Here is a 20,988-nt window from a genome sequence, read left to right as displayed (position 1 = left end):
AGCAGTCACACTAACTAGTACCAATGGGACACCACTGAGTAACACCCACACGTAGGATTACTTCCTGTATGGTGTATGGTGTCTGCAATAACTCAACATAGACTAAGATGATTAAGATGAACACAGTGATTGATCTACACAAACCACGTCGTAACCCCACCACCTCTCTTGCCCATCCCCTGCATAATGTTCTATGAACATTTATACAGACACGTAATATGACAACTAAAGCTTTTAGGCAAACACATAATTCATATAATATGAGGGCTGACAGCAGAGTGACATTTCAGATGAACTTTAGTGGATAACACCTACATGGCACATTAATAAACATATTCCCACATTTCACCTTTCATGAGACCTTCATGTAATGTGGTATAATTTGTGGCACAGCAATGTCACAGAGTATGAATTCACTATATGGAAATTTCTAAATTTAATTCTTGGCAAATGCCATTTTTAACTTAAAACCATTCTTTAGCTTTCCCATCTACTCAAAAATCTCCGGCTCCATTGGAATTATCATAAATACTTGTCCCCCTCTAACACTAAATTATTAACTGCAATGGATCTGGAGAGCTTTGCTTTTGGGCTCCCCTCGAAGATTTATCTAGTGGTGGGAGGTAGCTGGCATTGTAATCAGAGGATCTAATCTCCTGCAAATGGAGGTCGGGCTGGCTAGCCTTCTCAGGGCTGGGGATTCATCATAACTGGGAGGAGGTCTGGGTAATATAATTCCTCCTCCATGCAGACAGGCCAGAATGGGGGGAGGGGGCAGGCGGTGGAAGAACTTCTTAAGATGACAGTCTTTCCCTCTGGTTCGGTTAATGTAATTTTGCAGGGTTTGACCTTATGGGCTTCCACAGTATCCTTTGTGTGTTATTGTTCTGTCTGCTGATGTGTAGTGTTATCTGTATGAAGTGAGTTACAAAAGAAAGAAAAAGAAGTAACTCAACACAATGACCACAGCCACCTTGATTAATCACAGCACGGCTTGCTGTATGTAGAGTCAAGAACATCTGCCTGACATGTACTCCCTTCTACCCTGAAGCCACACACACATGCACATACACACACACTGAAAGTGTACCCTAGCTGCAGTGCCACTTCAGCTCCTGCGGCTACTGCTGCTGATAAACTTGACCAGCTAATTGCGAGTCAAAAGCTGTTAGCAACTCTGGTTATCAATGGCCCTGTTGGGGCTTGCTGAGGAGGGCTTTCACACACTGAGCCCCCACATGACGTCACACTGCTGCTAATGCACTGTGGCATCTTCCATGGTGCCAGCAGATTGCCTGGGTGGAGACAGATCATCAGGACAAGTGCAAGTGCTGCATCCATTTGGTCGTGTACTGATCACATGATGCAGAATGAAAGACTGGCTGGGTTAATAAAGGTGAAGACACCTAAGGGCCATTCACACATTTATTCCATAACATTAACTGAATTAATTTCCCAAAAGGTTCTGGTGAAGGCAGCAGCTTCTGTCCTCCAAGTGAGCAATGTTTTATTGACATTTTATTATGATATGACCATTCAAATAGCACCACTAATACGGTTAAATTCTCTGCTCATCCACTTTCTGTACCAACAGCAATTAAACACATTTGCTCAGATAATCTAGTGTGGAACTTGGGCCATAATTTTATTCCAACCGAGGCAGTCAAACTGCTAAAAGAGATTTACTGCCATGACATCATCAGTTCATTATTTACACATGACCATTAAAGGGGTACTGCAGCAATTTAGTATTGCACTTCCACAAAGTTGCCACAGACAGAATCGAATGGTCAAAATGGATGCAGCAGAGGACAAGATGTTCATTATATCTGTCAAGCTCTGAAAACACTGGAAGCTACACTTTCCATACTGCAACACAAGTGTATTTTGTTAGGCCCTTCCTACTATGGGAAATGCCTACATCTTTAAAGCACACAGGCTTTTCATTATAATCTTTTAATCTGCAAGTCATGATCTTGATATGACAATGTTAGTCTCTTAAGGACATGTTCACAGATTATGTGTGCGCAAAATAAAAACACAAAGACAGAGATGACAAGAAAGGACATAAAATACTAATGCTGTAATTCATAATTCACAATTCCATTAATAAATCAGTTACTTGTCTGAATATAATAAGCATTACATCAGCAAGAATGTGTAATTACAATTAAATAACAGTAACAACAATCTTAGATGGTTTCTCTAGCTTTGGTCGAGGGTAGTGTACTGTAAGTGGATGGGCAAAAGCAGATTCTCTGACAGCACAGTATATATTTTAAAATTTATAGTGTATGTAGGACATTTTGCTTTTATTAGACAGCAGGAGGTCAAGAGAGAAAAGGGATGACATGCAACATAATGGACTGGAACCCCAGTTGCCACGGTTACATGGTATGTGCCACAGATGTATGAACCAGCTGGTCACCAAAAAACAAAAAGGTCTTTACAGAAAAAAACATATATGGGAAAATACAAAAATAAACAAAACCAGATGCAGACAAAGGATTCAGAATATTTTCCATGTTGGAGTTGCATTTATCCTGGAGGTGGTCAGAAATCTCAGCTGAGCCGCTTAAAAGTTAAAACACACCAAGTGATTACACAACCACGGCTTCTCTACCAGTGTTGCATCTGCAGGTGATGCTATACTCCTCTACTCTGATTTCCTTTAAGTGTATCAAACAGACTACAGGAAGACAAGCAGTTTTCTCAGCCATGTTTCAATGTCAAAGACAAGCAGTATATAACAAAGATTCAGATGCAGCAGAAAAAATTGAGTCCTCTTGATGGCATTAACATATTCATGCTGCATGGCATATGTTTCCAAATAGAAACCACAATTATTCAGGATTTTATTTTCAAATTTAAATTCTCACTAAATTAATTGCTACAACACTCTGCCAAATGGAGTCTCCATTTAGGGATAACGTATGTATTAAATGAACACAGAGTGAAAGCTGACATATGGCTAGCATTACTGGGATTGTGTCTTGTAGCTGTTATGAAGATTTTCTTCACGTGATGGATGTGTGCTGGATTTAGCTCTGTTAGCTAAATGAGCCACCCCCCATTAGCCTGTTGTTGGTTGGATTAATGATGTTGACTGGGAAAATGATCTGATGTTCTGGAAAGCTATGACTTTGGAGCCTTTTGGAAACAGTTGGAATGCAATAAAAATGTTCTTATTTATTTTATCTTGCAAAGTAGTGATGAAGTGTACTTTAAAGGCTTGTTCACCCAAATCATTAATTTCCATTTCCCTCAATTGTAGGTTGGAGGCAGAACTCTCAGAGGCAGCTATCTCAAAAAGTCAGCAAATAAAACCAAAAACTTCCAATATGGCCAAATGTACTGTATGTGGACACCAGAATATTAAACCTATATGTGATTTTGAACATCTCATTCCAAGACCACTAGCATTAATCTGCTGCTATAACAACCTCCACACCTCTGGCTTTCAGGCTTTCCACAGGATTTTGGAACCTGACTGAGGGGATTTGCGATCTTTCAGCCACAAGAGCATTAGTGAGGTCAGCCACTGATGTTGGGAGATAAAGCCTGGCTGACGGCTGGTGTTCCAGTTCATCCCAAAGGTGTTGGATAGGGTTGAGGTCAGGGCTCTGTGCAGGCCAGTCAATTTCTTCCCCACCAAAGTGTGAAAACAATTTCTTTATGGACCTGGGGCTCTGACATGTTGAAACAGGAAAGAGACCTTCACAAACTGAAGCTAACATGAGGTTTGAGCAGTCCAAGTTAGCCAAATCAAGTGGATATCTTCCAAAGTTACTTTCTTCTTACTGCGAAATTCCCTGTTTGTACTATTATCCCTAAATTGCAGCACATCAGAGAAACAATGTTCAGGAAATTTCATTTTAATTTGGAGGATACCCACTTTAATTGGCTAAGTCAGACTGATAAAGCCTCACGATTATGACCTGGAATTAACTCCATTGTTGTTTCTAGGGTTTTCACAGTCCATCAACCATTTTTGCTCCCAAATTTTCCAATTTGCATGGCCGGAACATTTAGAATGACCAAAACTGTTGCATTGCACATACAAACGTTGTTGCAAGATAGACTTGAAAAATGTGAACATATTCTTTAACATTAACCTTAAAGGGGACATATGCAAATTTTCAGGTCTATATTTTTAACCAAGGGCTCTACTGGAATATCTTTGCATGATTCACAGTTAAAAAAAAACTCCTTATTTATCTTAAACTGGCCCTTTATGCAGCCTCTCAGTTCTGCCTCTGTCTGAAACAGGCCGTTTTAGCTCCTGTCTCTTTAAGGCTCGCCTCCTCCCACTTTGCTCTGATAGGATAACTTCTGGAAGGTAACCCTGGGAGAATTCTGCCAGCTCAGTAGGCTACATCAACAAACTATGAAACAAACTATAGTAGTAGGATTTCACTATTTTTTCTCTCATTACTCAAAATGTCAACTTCTCAAGTACATCTATATATATATATATATAGATGTATATATATATTGGAACTTTGACGATGTTTAACACAGATATCCGACATCATAACAGCATATAAATAACAGAAAACTATAAAAAGCATATGTCCCCTTTAATGGGAACTAAGAAGCTCAAACCACGAAAAAACAGACCAAAAGAACATAGTAATGACAGGTGACCCACATACTCTTAGGATGTTATCATATTGTAGCTGTCACCAATTACATTTTTGCATCTTCTCTGGAAAAATTATCATCCCACTTGCAACCTTAGCTGCAGGAATGTTTAAGCAGGAAAACAAGAGCTGTCCCCACTGTTATTGGCTAATTTCTTGTCTTTTAGACGCTAAATTTGGAGTTGCACTATAGGTGAATGTGTCACAATACTGTGGAAGTGAGGTATGAAGGAGGGAGCCTTCGCTTCAGCAAGGTACAGTGTGAACAGGATGACCACAGGCATGAGATGTGATGTGCAGACACAAGGCTTTATCTCTGTCTTCAGATGGGTTATATGAGTCACAACGCCAGGGGAGAGGATGATCAGTGGGGGGATGGAGGTTGGTCTCTGTTGCCTATGATGGCCCAGCAATTCCCCCTACCCTCCTGACACACTCACAGCTTTCTTCCTTCTATCCTTTCCCACCTTGTGAAACTAGGGTGCCTTAATAATTATTCCTGCACACACACACACACACACACACAGCTACAATTGTGCACACACAGAACTGGCTTATCTGCTATAGGCTCTTGATGTACACTGCAACTTGGTTATTTCCGAAGAAGAAAGAACTAAAGAAATAAATAAAAATGCCTGCAAAGAGAAATGACAGCCTCTCACCTATTTTTACTCTCAAAGTTGGGAAAAATACAGCAGCCTGTGGGCTTGCAAATATCCAAATGAGAAGAACGCTGGGCTAAAAATAAAGCTTTATTCAAGGAAGAAGTCTTCAAAATAATTTTGGTTTAAATGCTGTTTGACTTGCAGTCTCCAGTCACGAGGCTCGCCGGAGATGTGTCAAGGTACTGGAAAGCAATATGCTGTATGTATTTTGCACCACTCATCTGTCGTACTCATAAATAAGAAAAAAAGCATGCCTAAACTAAAACAAGAAAATCTGATTAGAATAGATCGGCATGATGTTTGGCATAAGAGAGTAATGTGTGTAGTATATATGAAAAACAAAAGCCAAACAAGTAATGTAGTGCTCCTTCTTTGTGAGGCTCCCTGAGAATCTTTTATTTCGGTATTCTGGGGGACATTTTATTGAACTGTTGTTACTGGTGTATTTCCTGGGCTTGACGGGCTCATTTTAAATTAGCCTCGAACATTCAGTGGCAGGGCCACTGAAGCAAGCCCACTAAATATCACATGGCCCAGCACCTTGTCTTAAATGGATAATGAAAGATGATAAATGACGTTCTGAAGCCAGCCATCCCAATGCAACACCTGTTCTTTTCTTTTGACAGGACAATGCAATACACCACAATTGGATCCCCTCCCGAGTTAAAGAAACAGCTGTAGAGGAAACCCGTTGCTGCTATAGTTTAATACGTAGTTTAATTTGTTCTCCCTTGGGCATCTGGGTCTATTTATTCAAACCAATTTGTATACAAGATAACAGCGTGAGGCAGCAAACATAAGGGTTAGTCCAGTATATCAGCGTAAAAATATATTGGACAGATACTGGTCTATCACAGTGATAGAAGTCAGTGTCTGATTCGGCTTGTTGGCTTAATGGCCTCAGTCTGTAAAGTCTGCAATGAAACCTGCCTCACCTGTCCTTGAGGAGCTGCAAAACCACCAAAAAGGATTTCATTAATCTGACTTGATATGGATAGTTTGAATGTTGACTGAACAAAAGACTTTTCAGAGTGAACTGAATTTTGCAATCTTTAAATAGAAGAAAATAACATAAACCAATTTAAAGATTTCAGTTACTGGGAGACAGTTCACAAGTCGATCATATTGAGAGTCACGTCTGGCCTCCCTTTTCCCCGACGGCTGTTTCCCACTGAGTGCAGTGCATTCACAAGAAGCTGTTACTGTATTCTGAGCTTAACCTTTAAATACGAAGAAGATATAGTTGGAAGTTGGATTAATACATCTAAACTGATTTAAGAAAGAAATACTGCCAGATTAAATCCATATTTTAACCAGTGAAGTATAGTATGGTGCAAGCCCACTGTGGTGTTATGATAGACATGGTGAGATTGCTTTCAGTCTGAGACATTTTATTCTGTATGGTACGATAGAAAACTTGTTTGAAAGTATGTCACACACCCTAGAGAAATCTTATGCAGTTGTCCATGTAACAAAACCAAGGAAGAACAAAAGGAAATAGCTAGAACAAATACACAACCTTTAAATTAAATTACACACATCACTAGGTCAAAATGTACCCATTTTGTGTACAATATATAGCACCAACACAATACTGGGTTATGGTTATCAATTATTCATAGGTAGAAAACCTCCCAAGACAAGACCAAGTCTTGGTGTCATTTTTTATATTACTGTTGGGTTATTTACCCAAACTAAAATATGGTTTGTCTGCAAATAACATGTATCCTTTGCAGATTTAGAATGTCAAATGCTCTTTGTTTTGACAGTTTTGAGGCTGAGCTTCTTGTGTCAAACACTGGGTCAAAACAACCATATTCTATTTCTTAGTGTGCGATGTTAGTTTGTTGTTCTGCACCTAAGAAACTGCAATGTATTCTTCAACATATGGACTCAACAAGGTTCTGGAAACAGTCTTTGGATGTTATGTTTGGTGCTGATTTGCAGGCATCACGTAGTTTGTGCAGGCTTGTTGGCCACACATGCATACTGCAAGCCCCTCATTATACCTTGTTCTCTTTTTTCCTCATTTTATGCGATTCTTTTATTGTTGCAATGTCCTCCTGTGACCCATTTTATGAAGTCTGCCTTTGGAAATGTAAAAGTATTATTATGCTGCGGATTGCATGAGAGGAAACCTGAGAGGAAAGATGAAGCTGGCTGTATGATTCGGACTATAATCATATACAGTATAAACTGTTTACTTCATCTAAGGTCACAACTCCTCTTACACTGTCACTTTTAATATGATCAACAGTGCAAAACGGCACTGCTACACTTCACAGTACTGCCTATACAATTATGCAATCTGCATATAGTACAATCTATTATCATTGTAATTGACTGGAGAAAATAATAACAGCGTAATCACAACCTCTAATGTGCTCTGCAAGTTGTTGTGATCCCACTTTAATTTATTTAATCAACAATCGAGACTTGATATTGTAGTCTCAGCTTGGATTCCCTGTGAGCCTGAGCGATGATTGTTCTGCATCCTGGGACACTGGTGCTGTATCTGCCTGTAGCCATCACACTAAAGTGAACAACAGGAGGGCGTAGGCTTTGCACTAAAGCAGATAAGCAGAACTCTGTGGACAAGGTGGCTCACAGAGAAGCAGCAGGTGTGGTGCTTCAAAAAGCATATAATGGAGCTTTTGCTGCTCCTTTGTAACCATATTTATATGTAGAGTTTTATGAACATCCATTGATTTTATCTGAAGAATAAGACAAGAATCAAATCAAGAGTATATATGGAGCAACCCAAAATGAAGATTTTATGCTTTCCTGATGTTGTGATTCTGGTGCTGGGCCACTCTCTAGTATTAGTGGAAGAGTAAAGGGATTACATTTTCTAAATTGGCATCTTCTCCCAGATACAGAGACTGAGGAAATCAGGTTTACTGTACCTTAACAATGTCTTCATTGGAAGACTTGCACTGCACAAAGGCTGAGACATCAGTGACTGCTCCATTCATCTCTATGGAGACCATTTTGACGGGAATAGCCACAGTGCGTCCAGTCAGAATGGCTGTGTTGATAATCTCAGTGTCCTATGGAGAGAAAGAAACAGACATGATATTCATGAAACAGTGAGAGGTAGAGAGTGATTTTCCTCAATATTTCATCAGCAATACTGATGTCCATTTTTAAAACCGTTACCTCTGCCTCCTAGGTGATACTCTCAGTGGTAGACCAGAACTCATTTTACTGAGACGTCTTTCATTTGATTTCATCAACTGACATTTTCATTTCAAGTAGTTTTTCCAGTGAGCAACTGGCAGTTAATGAAATGGAAAGAGAAAGGACAGAATTTGTTGAAAGGTAATAATCTTACCCTTAATGATTCCAGGAAATGCATTTTAAAAATGTGGTCCTAACAGGTAAATCACAGCGTCAAGCTTAAATTCCAGGCTACAAAAAGAGAATGACATTTACTATACTGATGCACAGGATCTGAAGCTATTACCAAATGTACCATTGTTATTATTAAATCAAAAAAAGTACAATTATAGGTGGAGCACATAAGTGGAAATCTGAGTTGGATGTTAGAGGAAATGGCTTTGGTCACGGCTGGAATTTCAGAGATGGAAGTTCTTGAAAATGCATAAAGTGTTGCAGTCACCATGATATGTACAAGCAAACTTTCGTAAATATGGGTTAAGATCAATAAGTATGGCCCGAAATGCCCAGAAGTTATTCTGTTTATTTCCCCCATTTACAAAATTCAGTTTCAATCATGTGTGCATTACCATTAAAAACCTTAATATTTCACTCATGAAGCTTTAGCAGAGAGCATAGAAAAATGCAGATAATTTCTTAGCTGTTCATAAATCTGTCTGTAATTGTCTAATAGTTTACCTTTCTTTGATAACATGTGAGGTCCTGATATTTGCTGAAACTAACAATTATTTTCATTATTGATTAATCTGCCAAGTGTCTTCTCTATTAATTGATTAAACTAATAAAACATACATGTCATAATTTCCCAGAATCAAAGGTGATGTCTTTATTTTGCCCGACCTACAGCCCAAAATTCAAGGATACTCAGTTTAGTATCATGTATGGCAAAGAAAAGCATTAAATCATCACATTTGAGAAGCTGGAAGCAGTAAATATTTGGCATTTTTGCTTTAAAAATGACTAAAAGGAATATTTGATGATCAAATGTTTGTTCTGGAGGAGAGGAGACTTCTGGGAAATAATTTGGCTCCCAGTAAAAACATCCTGAACGATGAACACTGAAGGAATCCTAACCCAGAGAAGCTGGTTGTTTAACAATGAAGACAACAACTCCCATGATCCCACGTTACTTCACAACGTCATCAAACGCTGTCTTTTGTTATTGTTTTGATTGAGAGACCCCTAGCGGTAGAAATTACGTATTGTGCATTTAAAAAAATCTGAAAAAAGGGATCAAACTGTGATAAACACAGCAAATTCTACGCAACAAACGACAAATTCTGATAAACTAGCCATAAACAAGGCCAACATTGTCATCCTATCTGCACTTTTATTTTGACTGCACTGGCATGCAAACAGCCAATTAAAATACACACCAGGCCTTCAGTTGAAGTTTATATCAATTCATTATTTTTCCTGCAGATCATGTAAGCTGCAAGAGGGTAACAAGTTTTCTCATTTGTGGTGTACAAGTAGCCCAGGAGAGAGACTGAGACCATGGAAATTCCCTGAAATCAAAAATAGTATATTTAAATTTCTGCTCGACACTCATCTTTAAGTCTTAATAGGGGTGTGGAGAGCATGAAGGATGAGACTTCTTTCCCCTCTGGTTTCCATGCTTCCACTCAACTGCCAGGCTCAAAATTGTTTATTCATAGAAGGAATATTATACACAGATTCAGGACTGAGTGTTGTCAAAGCACCTACTCTGTGTAGCCTTAAGCAAATAACAAAGGTAGTCAGTGCTGAAATGTCCTTAGGCATGACACTGAACTTCACCTCTGAGAGTGACACAACATACTAAGGTGCGCAGAACATACTAATTTCACTAGCTAAGTCCCTTTGAGGACAAACACCTCTTTTACATTGGAGATGGCTGAGACAAGATATACAAAATCAAGAAAGAGAAAGCATAGAGCTAGTATATAACAGAAACATGTATGTGAAGCAAAATCTATATCAATATATTAAGTAATAACAGAGGTAATAACCAGTAGAGTCATATACCATGGACCTACAGTAACATTCGTTTTTTTAATTCAACTGGAATCACCAACTTCTTTCATTTCAATATCTTCTACAGACTTTGTTCAAGTGGCTGAGGCAGAAAACAGAGCTTTCTGTCCCCTCTGAGCAAAACAACTGGCTCACTGAGACGGTGACTGAAAATAACTTCTGTAAAACTGTATATTCAGGTCACAATTTGTCAACCCAAATACCAATAACAGGCAAAATCTACATCTATCAATGTTTGTAACAATTCCCACAATGTCTGCGAGTTTCTTCAAAGTTTCTTAGTCTTAGCTGGAGAGACTGTCTTCCCAAGAAAAATGAAACAATACGTTGTAATGTCAGTCAGCAGAAAATGACCTATAGTTATGTTTGAGTGACAGATGCCATCTAGCAGCCGCACTAATTATGACCCGGAGCAGTGGTCCGGATGACAGTTTTTCCCATTTGGAGGAGGAGGGATGCATGGAGACATTAACCCAACAGTGGACTTTGCCACAGGAGACTGCTGTTCATTTCCCGTTTCCAACTACAAGTCAGGACAGTTTTTAAAAAAAACAAACTTAACTACGATTGCCCCCTTTGTCCCCTTGTCCCCTTTTAACCCCATGGTTATTACTGTAGCCATGAAAGCGAAGGTCTGTGACGGCTTTGGACAGTACAGACAAATGATGATGTCCTGCTGATTACTGCTGATAGATTAGAAAATGCTCCCATGAAGTGAAATGGTCAAATGATGCATTTGGTTGTTTAATTTGAAGGACTTGTAGCTTGGCTAAAAAGAGCTGATACTGTAAAACAACAGCAAAGGTAGACTGTAGTTGACAAAGTGCCTCCATGAAAAAAGATTCACATTTAAGTATGAAGTACAGTAAAACAGCTACTGTACAACTGAGTCCATTTATTTCACACACATTGAGTCTTATCTGACAAGAAAACATTGTAAACTAATGCTTTGTCAGACATTCTTATGTTAATCAAACTCTGCTTAGGTGTTAGACAGATCAATAAATAAGGCTGCAAAGCTCTTCTTATTGTCTGGGGAATCAATAATATCATTCATAGGCTTCATCGCAGCAGTGATAGCGCACTGTGGCTTTCTAACTCCAGACTGAAACTGAAAAGAAAAGAGTGAGCTAGTCAGTTATGTATTTTTGCACTGACAAGTTAAAAATAGGCCTGAAAGAGATGACATCTCCATGGTTTAACAGATGGATGACACACTGCGGGCTGACCTCCATACCTTGAGAATCTCATTAGTTAGAACATTAAAAATATATGTAGGAGGTGAAGTATTGAAATCTGCAGCTACTTTAAGAAAACAGGCATAGAAATTGTCAGGGTCAGCCGCTATCTAGCTCTGACAAGGTGTCAAGAAATCTCAATCAACAGTCACGTAAGGAGGTCACTGCACAGCATTTACAGAAAAATAAAGAGCAACAGGATACAAAATGCTCATTAGAACAAATTAATATAGCAGCAGTGTGGGCCTGAAACTTTAAATGTGCCCTTTTTAATGTTCTGGAATAGAAAATAAGTATTTCTTTCTTTAACATTATCATAACTCCAGTATAGAGCGCCTTTCAGCTGTAAGTCTAATCAAATTATCACTTGGCTTCATTCCTTGTTTCTGCATGATAATCTGTATTTTGTGAATCCCTTGAAAATGTCAGTAAATCAGTGTACTTCCTGCCAATCACATCACCCCAAATACTGTTGTTAGAGCAGCAAATTAATTTATTCCATCTGATCAAACCAATCTAATTTTGTGAGTCTTTCATTTGCAACAGTAAATCCAAAACCAGTTTGACAAATTCCAGTATTTCAGCGGAATTTGTTTTTGTTACTAAACCTAAGGTAGCAGACAGACAGAGCGACTTTGTTTTTATTTATTTATTTGAGTTTTTTAAAACAGGGAAGCAAAGCACAGCAGATCTCCGTGGATAATTGACAGGACTCCAGGGTGAAATACTAATTGAAAGACATCATCCCTGAGCTCCCCTTCCTGTTTCTGGCATCTGGTAAGTATTAAAATACACAAGACGCTTTGCAACTAAATGTGTGCTGATTTGGGAGTACTAATTAACTTTACCTGAATTCAGCTTGGAACAAAAAACAGTCATCACAGCTATTACACAACTATCATTTAGCTTAATTAATATGTTCGGTATGAAGCAGTAAAACAGTTATTAGATACTATTAATATTTATATTGGATATATAATATAGATATTAGATATATTTAATGGTGATACAAATATGTTTTCATTCTAGCATCATACTAAGTAAAACTGCTTATTTTGGGAATAAAGTTACACAGTTCAAACTGAATATATTTTTAACAAAGAGCTTGGCTTTCACTGCCTTGAATTCTTTTTGATAAAGAACTTTTTTAATATTGTTTTTTTTTTTTTAAATATATTATATCTAATATCTTATTATCTTAATTTTACACAACACTGTTGTTTAAATGTTGGGAATGTAAACTCAGATCTTTAACATTTGAGATTAAATTTAATAACAAACTTTTGATTAGTGTGGAGTCTAAAGTCTACATAATACAACCAAGAGTGTCATTTATTTTAAAGGGCACATATCATGCTTTTTGTGATTTTCTCTTACTTTTATACTGTTATAATGTTGGATGTCTATGTTTAACATAGAAAAAGTTTCAAGGCTTCAGCCTGCTCTGAACACTTCGTTTGAAAAGTTACCTCTACTCCCTCCTCGTGATGACATCACATTGTTTACGCACGCCCACAGATGGCGGTCCGTTGGTAACCTTTGTAGCTAAGGTTGTATTGTTTGCGTTGTTCGCTCACATATTTCAGATCAGATTCGGACTTATGTCTTATGTATGGATGGATGTATTGGAGAAGTTTCCATTTCGAGTAAAGAACAAGGAAAAGAAGTGAAATCCTACTACTATTGTTTGTTACATAGCCTCCGGAGCCACTGGAAGTTGGCCAAGGCGCAGCTTTCAGAAGCTCATCAGGAGGTTGGCCTTAAAGAGACAGGAGCTAAAACAGCCTAGTTCAGAGACAGAGGTTTTTGAACTGTAAATCATGCAAAGATAATCCAGTAGAGCCTCAGAATATAAATATATACCTGGAAATATGAAGGATTATCAGAATTCATTCTAAATTGCAGAATAGGTAAAAATATCTATCACAGATGAGTGTGTTTGTGTAATCTCAGTCTAAATGTTTTATTACAGCATATATTGCCCACTCTTATAGTCTGGCAAGCACTGAAGCGAGATGAGTGTGTTACACTTAAATACTTAGCTCACAAGTGCCATGCTTTTCAATAATGTAAGCAATACATTTTGCCAGATGTGTATCTTTATGAATGCACAGTGATATATATGTGCAGCCGTGATGTGTGACTTCAAGTTGTGGGGTTTGTGCTACACAAAATACCATTTTTTATTTAACACCTGGCAGTTACTGTGGCACAGAGCAGCTAATGGAGTTTCGCGCTCCCCTCTGCTCTGCATCATCCTCCCTGTTTCCTTCCTACTGATCTGTTCTCTCTCTTTCTATAATCAGAAACAGGTCTTAATATTGGCCTAAACTGTGTAATAAGCTGTAGGGTTGATTTAACCTCAGCATGCTGGAGTTGTTTCTCCTCTCACATTGTAAATTCACCAGTAATTTCATCCTTCTGCCTCTCATCTGCAGCAGGTCAACTGTAGTTGGCACACAATCTGTGATCCTTCAACCATAAAAATCACTTTTCTTCATTTTCTCTCTCTTCTCATGTTCCTTCACAAGAGCTGGGGGTCCATCCTAGTCCTTCATCTCTGTTGCTTTGATACATAAAGCGCATCATGTTTGTATTTTGGAGACAAATCCACCTACCACCTCTCTATATCAGCAGTTTCTGAAAGTGCTGATCTGTTCTACAAGCTGTCAGTGGGTGTACAGCACCAGCTGAAAAGTCCTAGTTGCTTCACATCTTCTACAGCAAAAGAAGTGGAAAGACGTGCGACTTTAGAACCAGTCTTTGTTGTACTTCAAGACTGTTTTTGCTTTGCAAATACATTTTCTGACCTGATTCATTTATATTCTAACTGTTAGTTTCTTGACCTGAGCAGCACGGACATGCTCATAGAAAGCCCTTGAGACACATTGGTTGGTTTGATGAATACATAGCCACCATGTACTCTGTGCTGATTGCAGTTTATTCTGATGTTAAACATTAAAATATCAATTTGTACCTCAGTGTCGTACTGTGTTCCTGTGAGAGATAAGCACCTGCTGCAGGGTCCGATTCAGACTAGAAACTGTTTTTTTTCTAGTCTGTTTCCTTTTTCAGAACAGAAACTGTTTTTCAAAATTTACAATAAAAAAGCCTCTAGGTTTTTTTAAAGCACAAAATACCAGAGAGGTTAAACACAACTGGCTTGTTCAAAACAACAAGTATAATTAACACATGAATGCTGAAGTCACATTTTAATATTGAAAAGCAAACATTTTGAGAATGAACTGTGATTTAGAAAACTCCAATGGATATTCATCAAAAATAATGAGGGAATTATGTACTAAAAAGGTGATATCCACTTGATTTGACTTACTCAAACTGCTAAAGCCTCAGATAAACTTTTAAATACACTTTTATAAAAAAAATAACAACAACAACAAAACAAGGACAGGAGGAATGATTACAGCAAACAAAACCTGTTTCAATGTTCATTTGAGTTCCTGACTGTTGTTAAAAAAATATCTTATCCTCTTATCCTTTAAGTTGTTGCTTTGATATAATTTACAATCCATTCAGTCTTCACAACTCACATGATGGATGAAAGTGTGTCTTTAAAGGTGACAACCGTGACTACCTGCAGGACTCCCTCATATTTGGGAATCAATAAATGTTGCCTCAAGTTTGGTTTTGAAGTGAACTGTGACCATTTATATCAGTGATCAATGTTAGCAAAGCTTGACAGACTAATTGGGAGCATTAGAGGGTGTGAAAACTTTCTGAATTAATCAAGCCTGACTGGGCTTTGTCTGCAGTGTGTTACATTTTCCTTTCTTTCCAATTTTAACACAAGTCTTTTAACAGTGACAGGAAAGACGATTGATGTCCTCCAAATTCCCTAAAAATGTTGAAGATGATGACAATACCAGCCCTCTTCAAAATGTACGTGTGGTTTGAAGATGTCTCATGTGTTTTAAATCATACAGTAACATAACCATTTACCCATAGATTTAAATACCAAGCGATGTAGAGTGCAGAGAGGTGGCAAGCAACTAAGAAAAAAAAAGCCCAGATAGTTTGTGCCATCTTTCTTAAGAATATGAATTCTACAAGGAAAACTCACACAGACTGAAGTCGAATTTTGCAACGCAGTTAAACACATCTGGGTACAAGATGCATGCTAATCCCAAATGTCAAGGGTACCGGAGATATGAAGTGAACCTTATGTTACAACAGATGTGCCGTACACAAAGTCATAACTGCGACTCAAGTATATTTAATGGAGCTTTAGGTGCAGAACAGATGTAATTATGCAAATATACAACCTACAATATACTTCAGAGAATGTTCTACTGACCAGATACCTCACTGTGTCTTGGAGAGTCTGCCAGATGATGAACATTGCTGTCCTCAGAAAAACAAAACCTTCTCTCATTCTGCAACTGCTACACATCTACTATCTTTTATATTTACCACACACTGTACATTTTAATGAGAAACTATCATTTGGGTTTGGACTTTTTTCACACTGGGTTCCACTCGAACAAATGAATGAAGCAGGACCACAAGAGAGGAAGTAAGAGGGTAAAGCATAGCTGGAGGTACTCGGCACCTCTTGCTTGATTAATTTCCCTTTGTTTCCATAATCTGTTTACCACCCTCGCTAATTGCCACCTTTCACGAGGCAAGGAGAAGGGAGAGCCACGAGAGTAATAGACAATGGGATTGGTTGCCTTTCTTAAAAAACAGCAAATCATTACAGAGAATGTAGGTGTTAGACTTATTTGTAATGACAATATATTTGTCTGTATATCTGTCTTATGCTCTGTACAGATACACACAAGTGCAGGCTGTCACGAATAAAGCTATCAAAAGCAACCTTTTTAGTGCAGAGAAAAAAGTGACCTTGATGCACGGAGAATTCCTGTTGACTCTTGGGACACATGTAAACATCATTACTAGCACTGAATAACCTAGAAAGCTCATACGTATCTCTGACTTAAAGAAACACAGTTTGTAGCAGTGGAGTCAGCTTTCAATTTTTTTCCCTGGCAATTGGATGCAATTGGACTTCCAGAGCTGGGATTTGGACACAGCATTTTTTTGAAAAGACCAGTCTGTCTGTGTGTCTACATTGGAGGTGTTGAGGTACAGTGTTGAGCATAGGTCTCCTGTGTTTTCTCACAGGGCCCCATGCAAGAACATTTTCACACCAAGAACAGCAAAAACACCAAGCAGCTTCAAGTCCTGCTTTCAGAAATCAGCGGGCAAAATCATTACAAATTTGAGTGTCAGTAGTAGAGGGACGAAAATAATTAAAAAATATGATTCCAGCTGCTAACCACATGTCATTAAACCAGCTTGGCACTGTGACAGAAATAAATAGGGAATGCTTTGAATTTAGGTGCTAAAAAACATCTTTCTAAAGGAAAGTGGTCAATGATGGGAGGCAGTCAAGGGGTGTGACAGCCACTGAGTTAATAAACAAGACAATATTATAGTCCACAGGTGATGTTAACACCGACAACTGTAACAGAAGATATTACAGAGGTGACTGACGGAGTCAGAGAGGTTTCCTAGCTACTACGTAAATGTAGAGGTTGCTGTGTCAAAATATGCCAATAAAAATCAGAAAATCTAAGAAATCTTTCAGTTAATTGGCAGCCCTGATGATAACATGGTAAAAAGAATATGAATTTTGCATTAAATTTGTTTTAATTATATATTCAATTTTTGTTAATTTCCAAATTAATTCAGATTAGGGCATTAATTGTAAGTCAGACAAGATGATGAGATGATTTACGTGTACATGATGACACATGCAACAGGTCTGGACCACCTGTAAATTTCATTCATACATAAGAGAAAATTCTAAGGCCCAGTGACTGTAGTTGCACATGTAAAATGTAGGAAAATAGACTTGAAACCTTAAAAAATGCTTCAGGTTGCTTTGACCTTGCAGCTAAGACCCTCTCAGTGTAGACACGGTGTCAGTACGCCAGCTGTCAAACACACCTCAACCCTTTACTGATTGGAGTTTCCATAATAAAGCAGATACACTCACTTTATAAACAGTCATAGTACTTTACAACCAACCCAGTTATTCTCACCAATGTCATATAAATCAGAGATAAAATGTATCTAGTATGTAAGGTTTTTTACAGTATTTTTACAACATTCTAAAAATCACAACTTATAATATGGTTAAAATCTATTAAAATATGGATCCATAAATGATGTTTTGTTATTTTTGTTATAGAATTTTAAGCAAACTTTTAAAATGTTGCAAAAAGGGAAATACGACTTAGATGTGTTTCCATCAACTGGTTTGAAGCAAATAAACTACGCTATGCAACGCATAGTTTCATTAGAAGATTGCAGAAAAGCTTTAAATAATCTGCCAGTAAACACAGTAGAAGAAGTGGAGGTTGCCAACTGGAAACAAAACAAATAAAATTGCAATTGCAAATAAAAAGTCTTCAGGACTTTGTTTCAACTGGACAAGTTGTAATTGTTCTTTCATGTCAGCAAGTATTGGCCATGATTCATGCTGTCTGGAGTCACCAGAAAACACCGGGAGCGGAAACAGCTGATCAGTCATATGAGTTAAACATTTACTACGCCATTATTTATTCGACAAATGCGTTTCCATTCCCCATTTTGCGCATAAACTCTTTTTTGACATTTCCAAAATCCACCTCAAGTGAGTGTAAAAACTTTTTTGCGAAATTGAGGAAGTTTTTTTCAAATCTTGGTGTTTCCATTAAGCTTTTTTAATGTGATATTTCAAAATGCACATAAAAATTGGTTAGTGGAAACAAAGCTATTGTCTGATTGTATCGTTAGTTTAACATTGCTAGGATAAAGAGCTGTGAAACAATTTTTACCTCTTATTTTGATTGTAATTCTGCAATGTATGAAGTGTTTTTATCCATTTGTCAATTTTTAATTGGATCGGGTCGGGTATACAGGTATAAACTAGCTGTTGAGCTAACAGCTTTTTAATGCACACTGTCCCCTATAAATGAACAAATAAATAAATCTTTTCAGAGTAGGCTTACTGTAGGAAAAGTGTACCCTGTGCAACTATACTATATAGGCAAAAATTCTGTATATATAAAAATAATAATCTCACATCAGCCTTGACTAACAGACATTTTTTCATGCGTCACTCTCAGAGTCTTAAAGGTGTGTTAAGCTTTCAAAGAAACCAACCAGGTATAACTTTTTAGCTTTTGTGTGGCTTCACAATAGGATGTGTAGTATTTCACAAGGAACAAGGCTTTTACTGCATGAGATCAAACCCACTGACAGCTTCTGGCAAAATACTTTGTTATTGTGGAATCTGACGGTACATTCATGATCTAACCTACATTTTAGAGCTCAAGGCAAACATTTAAATCCAAAATTTCCTCTAAAAAGAGGTGTTTCAGCTCAAGTAATTAAAAATGTAATGATGAAAATGCATGTGAATTGAAAAATAGAGTGGTAAAAATGGATGTGAATAGAAATAGAGTGATAAATTATCAAGTGATTTGATTAATTTAAAGCGGATTTGATTGAAACAGTCGTGATATGATGAAAACAGAGCCATGTTTCATCATTTTTCCCATCTCACATTGATCATTCGTCATTCACAACACGACATCGTTGATTATCAGAGCAAGACTGTTTCAAATAAAAACGTTGATCAAGTTTATCAAATCGACTGACAATTCATCACTCTATTTTTCAATTCACATACATTTCATCACTTCCATTTTTAATTCATAAGCATTTTCATCACTTCATTCAATTATTTTTTGTTACTCCCACCCTTGAGGCCACTTTCCTTAAATGATAAATGGCAGTTTTATGTTGTGGATGATGAGTGATGAATATAAGACGGGGAAAATAATGAAACATGGCTGTTTTCCTCATTATTATTATGACTGTTTTAATGAAATCGGCTTTAAATTAATCAAATCACTTGATAATCTATCACTGTTGTTTTCATTTCACATCCATTTTTACCACTCTATTTTTTATTTGACATGCATTTTCCTCAATTATTTTTCATTATTTCCACCCCTCATACATCTCTGGCATTTTGATGTATTCAACAAAGCTTAACATGAACAAGGACCTGAATTGGCCAGATAACCTTAACTTATTTTTCTTGTGTGAAATATGATGTGATGTTGTATTTCCATTAAGTACATGTAATTGAATCTTATTTCTCAACCTAATATGCAAATTTTAGTTTAATAATAGGAATTAATTGAATTTAACTCTCACTCACCATAGCCAGAGGGATGATGGCCTGAATGTCCCGCTGCACTACCGTCAGCTCAGTCACAACCTTCTCTGAATCGGGAGGTGGGTTCTGCCCCTTGTAGTCGATGTTCCAGTTGATCCTCCTGGTCACCGAGAGGCTGGTGAAGTTCTCCATCTCGAAATCCAACTGCATCACCTCGACGTTGCCCAATACATCCCTGCCAGACCGTAAAAAACACACACACACACACAAAATAGCGCCAAAATTAAAAGCCAAATCATCAATTACATCAACATATTCACGAAAAACATAGCAGAGCATAACAGGAAATTCTGGCAATGCATTTGTTTTTGGTAATCAAATAGCTTACTGGATAGTTTTTGACTATTAAACATGCCATTTAGTGAGCTGTCAACACACACCTCTGCAGTTATTTTTAAAGTTTTCCTTAAGTTACCCCTGAGTTGAAAAAAAGAGATAATGTATTCATCAAGGCTTCAACACATGAAGCGCTGCTGCCAGAAGCTTTATAGCTGAGTTGATACTTGTCAGATGGTGTATTTTGGTATTTGCTCTTTGCAAGTACGCTTACACAATATGCATATTCTACATCTACATATCTGAGGACATGTATATCTGTTAAGAATAAATAAAGAGACAAAGGCAGTGTGTAATTGTACATAAACAGTTGATCACCTTCAGAAAAGAACTTTAGAAGAGTTTAGAAGAAGAGTTGAATGTTTTACCATAGTTTTAAAGATTGATCACAGTTTTATGTTTGGATCCATGAGTCAATATCCAATAAGCTCTCCAATAGCTCTCGGCTTCCAATGGAGTGTAATCAATGTTATGCGTTCAGCACAGCTCACATAAGTTGTCAGACACGTTCATTGATGAAAAAGGCTCCATCTTAACAAACAGCTCCTTTAGTCTGATTGGTGTATCTCAGACTTCCTGACAGATACAAGGCAGTTAAAATGGCTATAGGACCCTAAAGGTCACAGTGTGCACTGTACATCCTGAAGCTTTAT

The 20,988-nt window shown here is 37.6% G+C and overlaps 1 protein-coding gene across 4 annotated transcripts in view; it reads right to left on the bottom strand.

Moving 5' to 3' along the window:
• Positions 1–20,988, bottom strand: part of tmem132e (transmembrane protein 132E) — a 411,199-nt gene that overhangs the window by 44,156 nt on the left and 346,055 nt on the right. For all 4 annotated transcript variants that reach the window (XM_044370477.1, XM_044370476.1, XM_044370478.1 and 1 more), the window contains 2 exons: positions 19,982–20,174; positions 8,215–8,358 (listed from right to left, as the gene is read on the bottom strand). In XM_044370477.1, the coding sequence (XP_044226412.1) occupies positions 8,215–8,358; positions 19,982–20,174 (337 nt within the window). The remainder of the gene's footprint in view (positions 1–8,214; positions 8,359–19,981; positions 20,175–20,988) is intronic.

This window comes from Thunnus albacares, chromosome 13 (genome assembly GCF_914725855.1).
Source record: "Thunnus albacares chromosome 13, fThuAlb1.1, whole genome shotgun sequence".
Taxonomy (NCBI): Eukaryota; Metazoa; Chordata; class Actinopteri; order Scombriformes; family Scombridae; genus Thunnus; species Thunnus albacares.
Note: the sequence above shows the minus strand (reverse complement) of the source record. Positions and strands in the feature narration are given on the sequence as shown.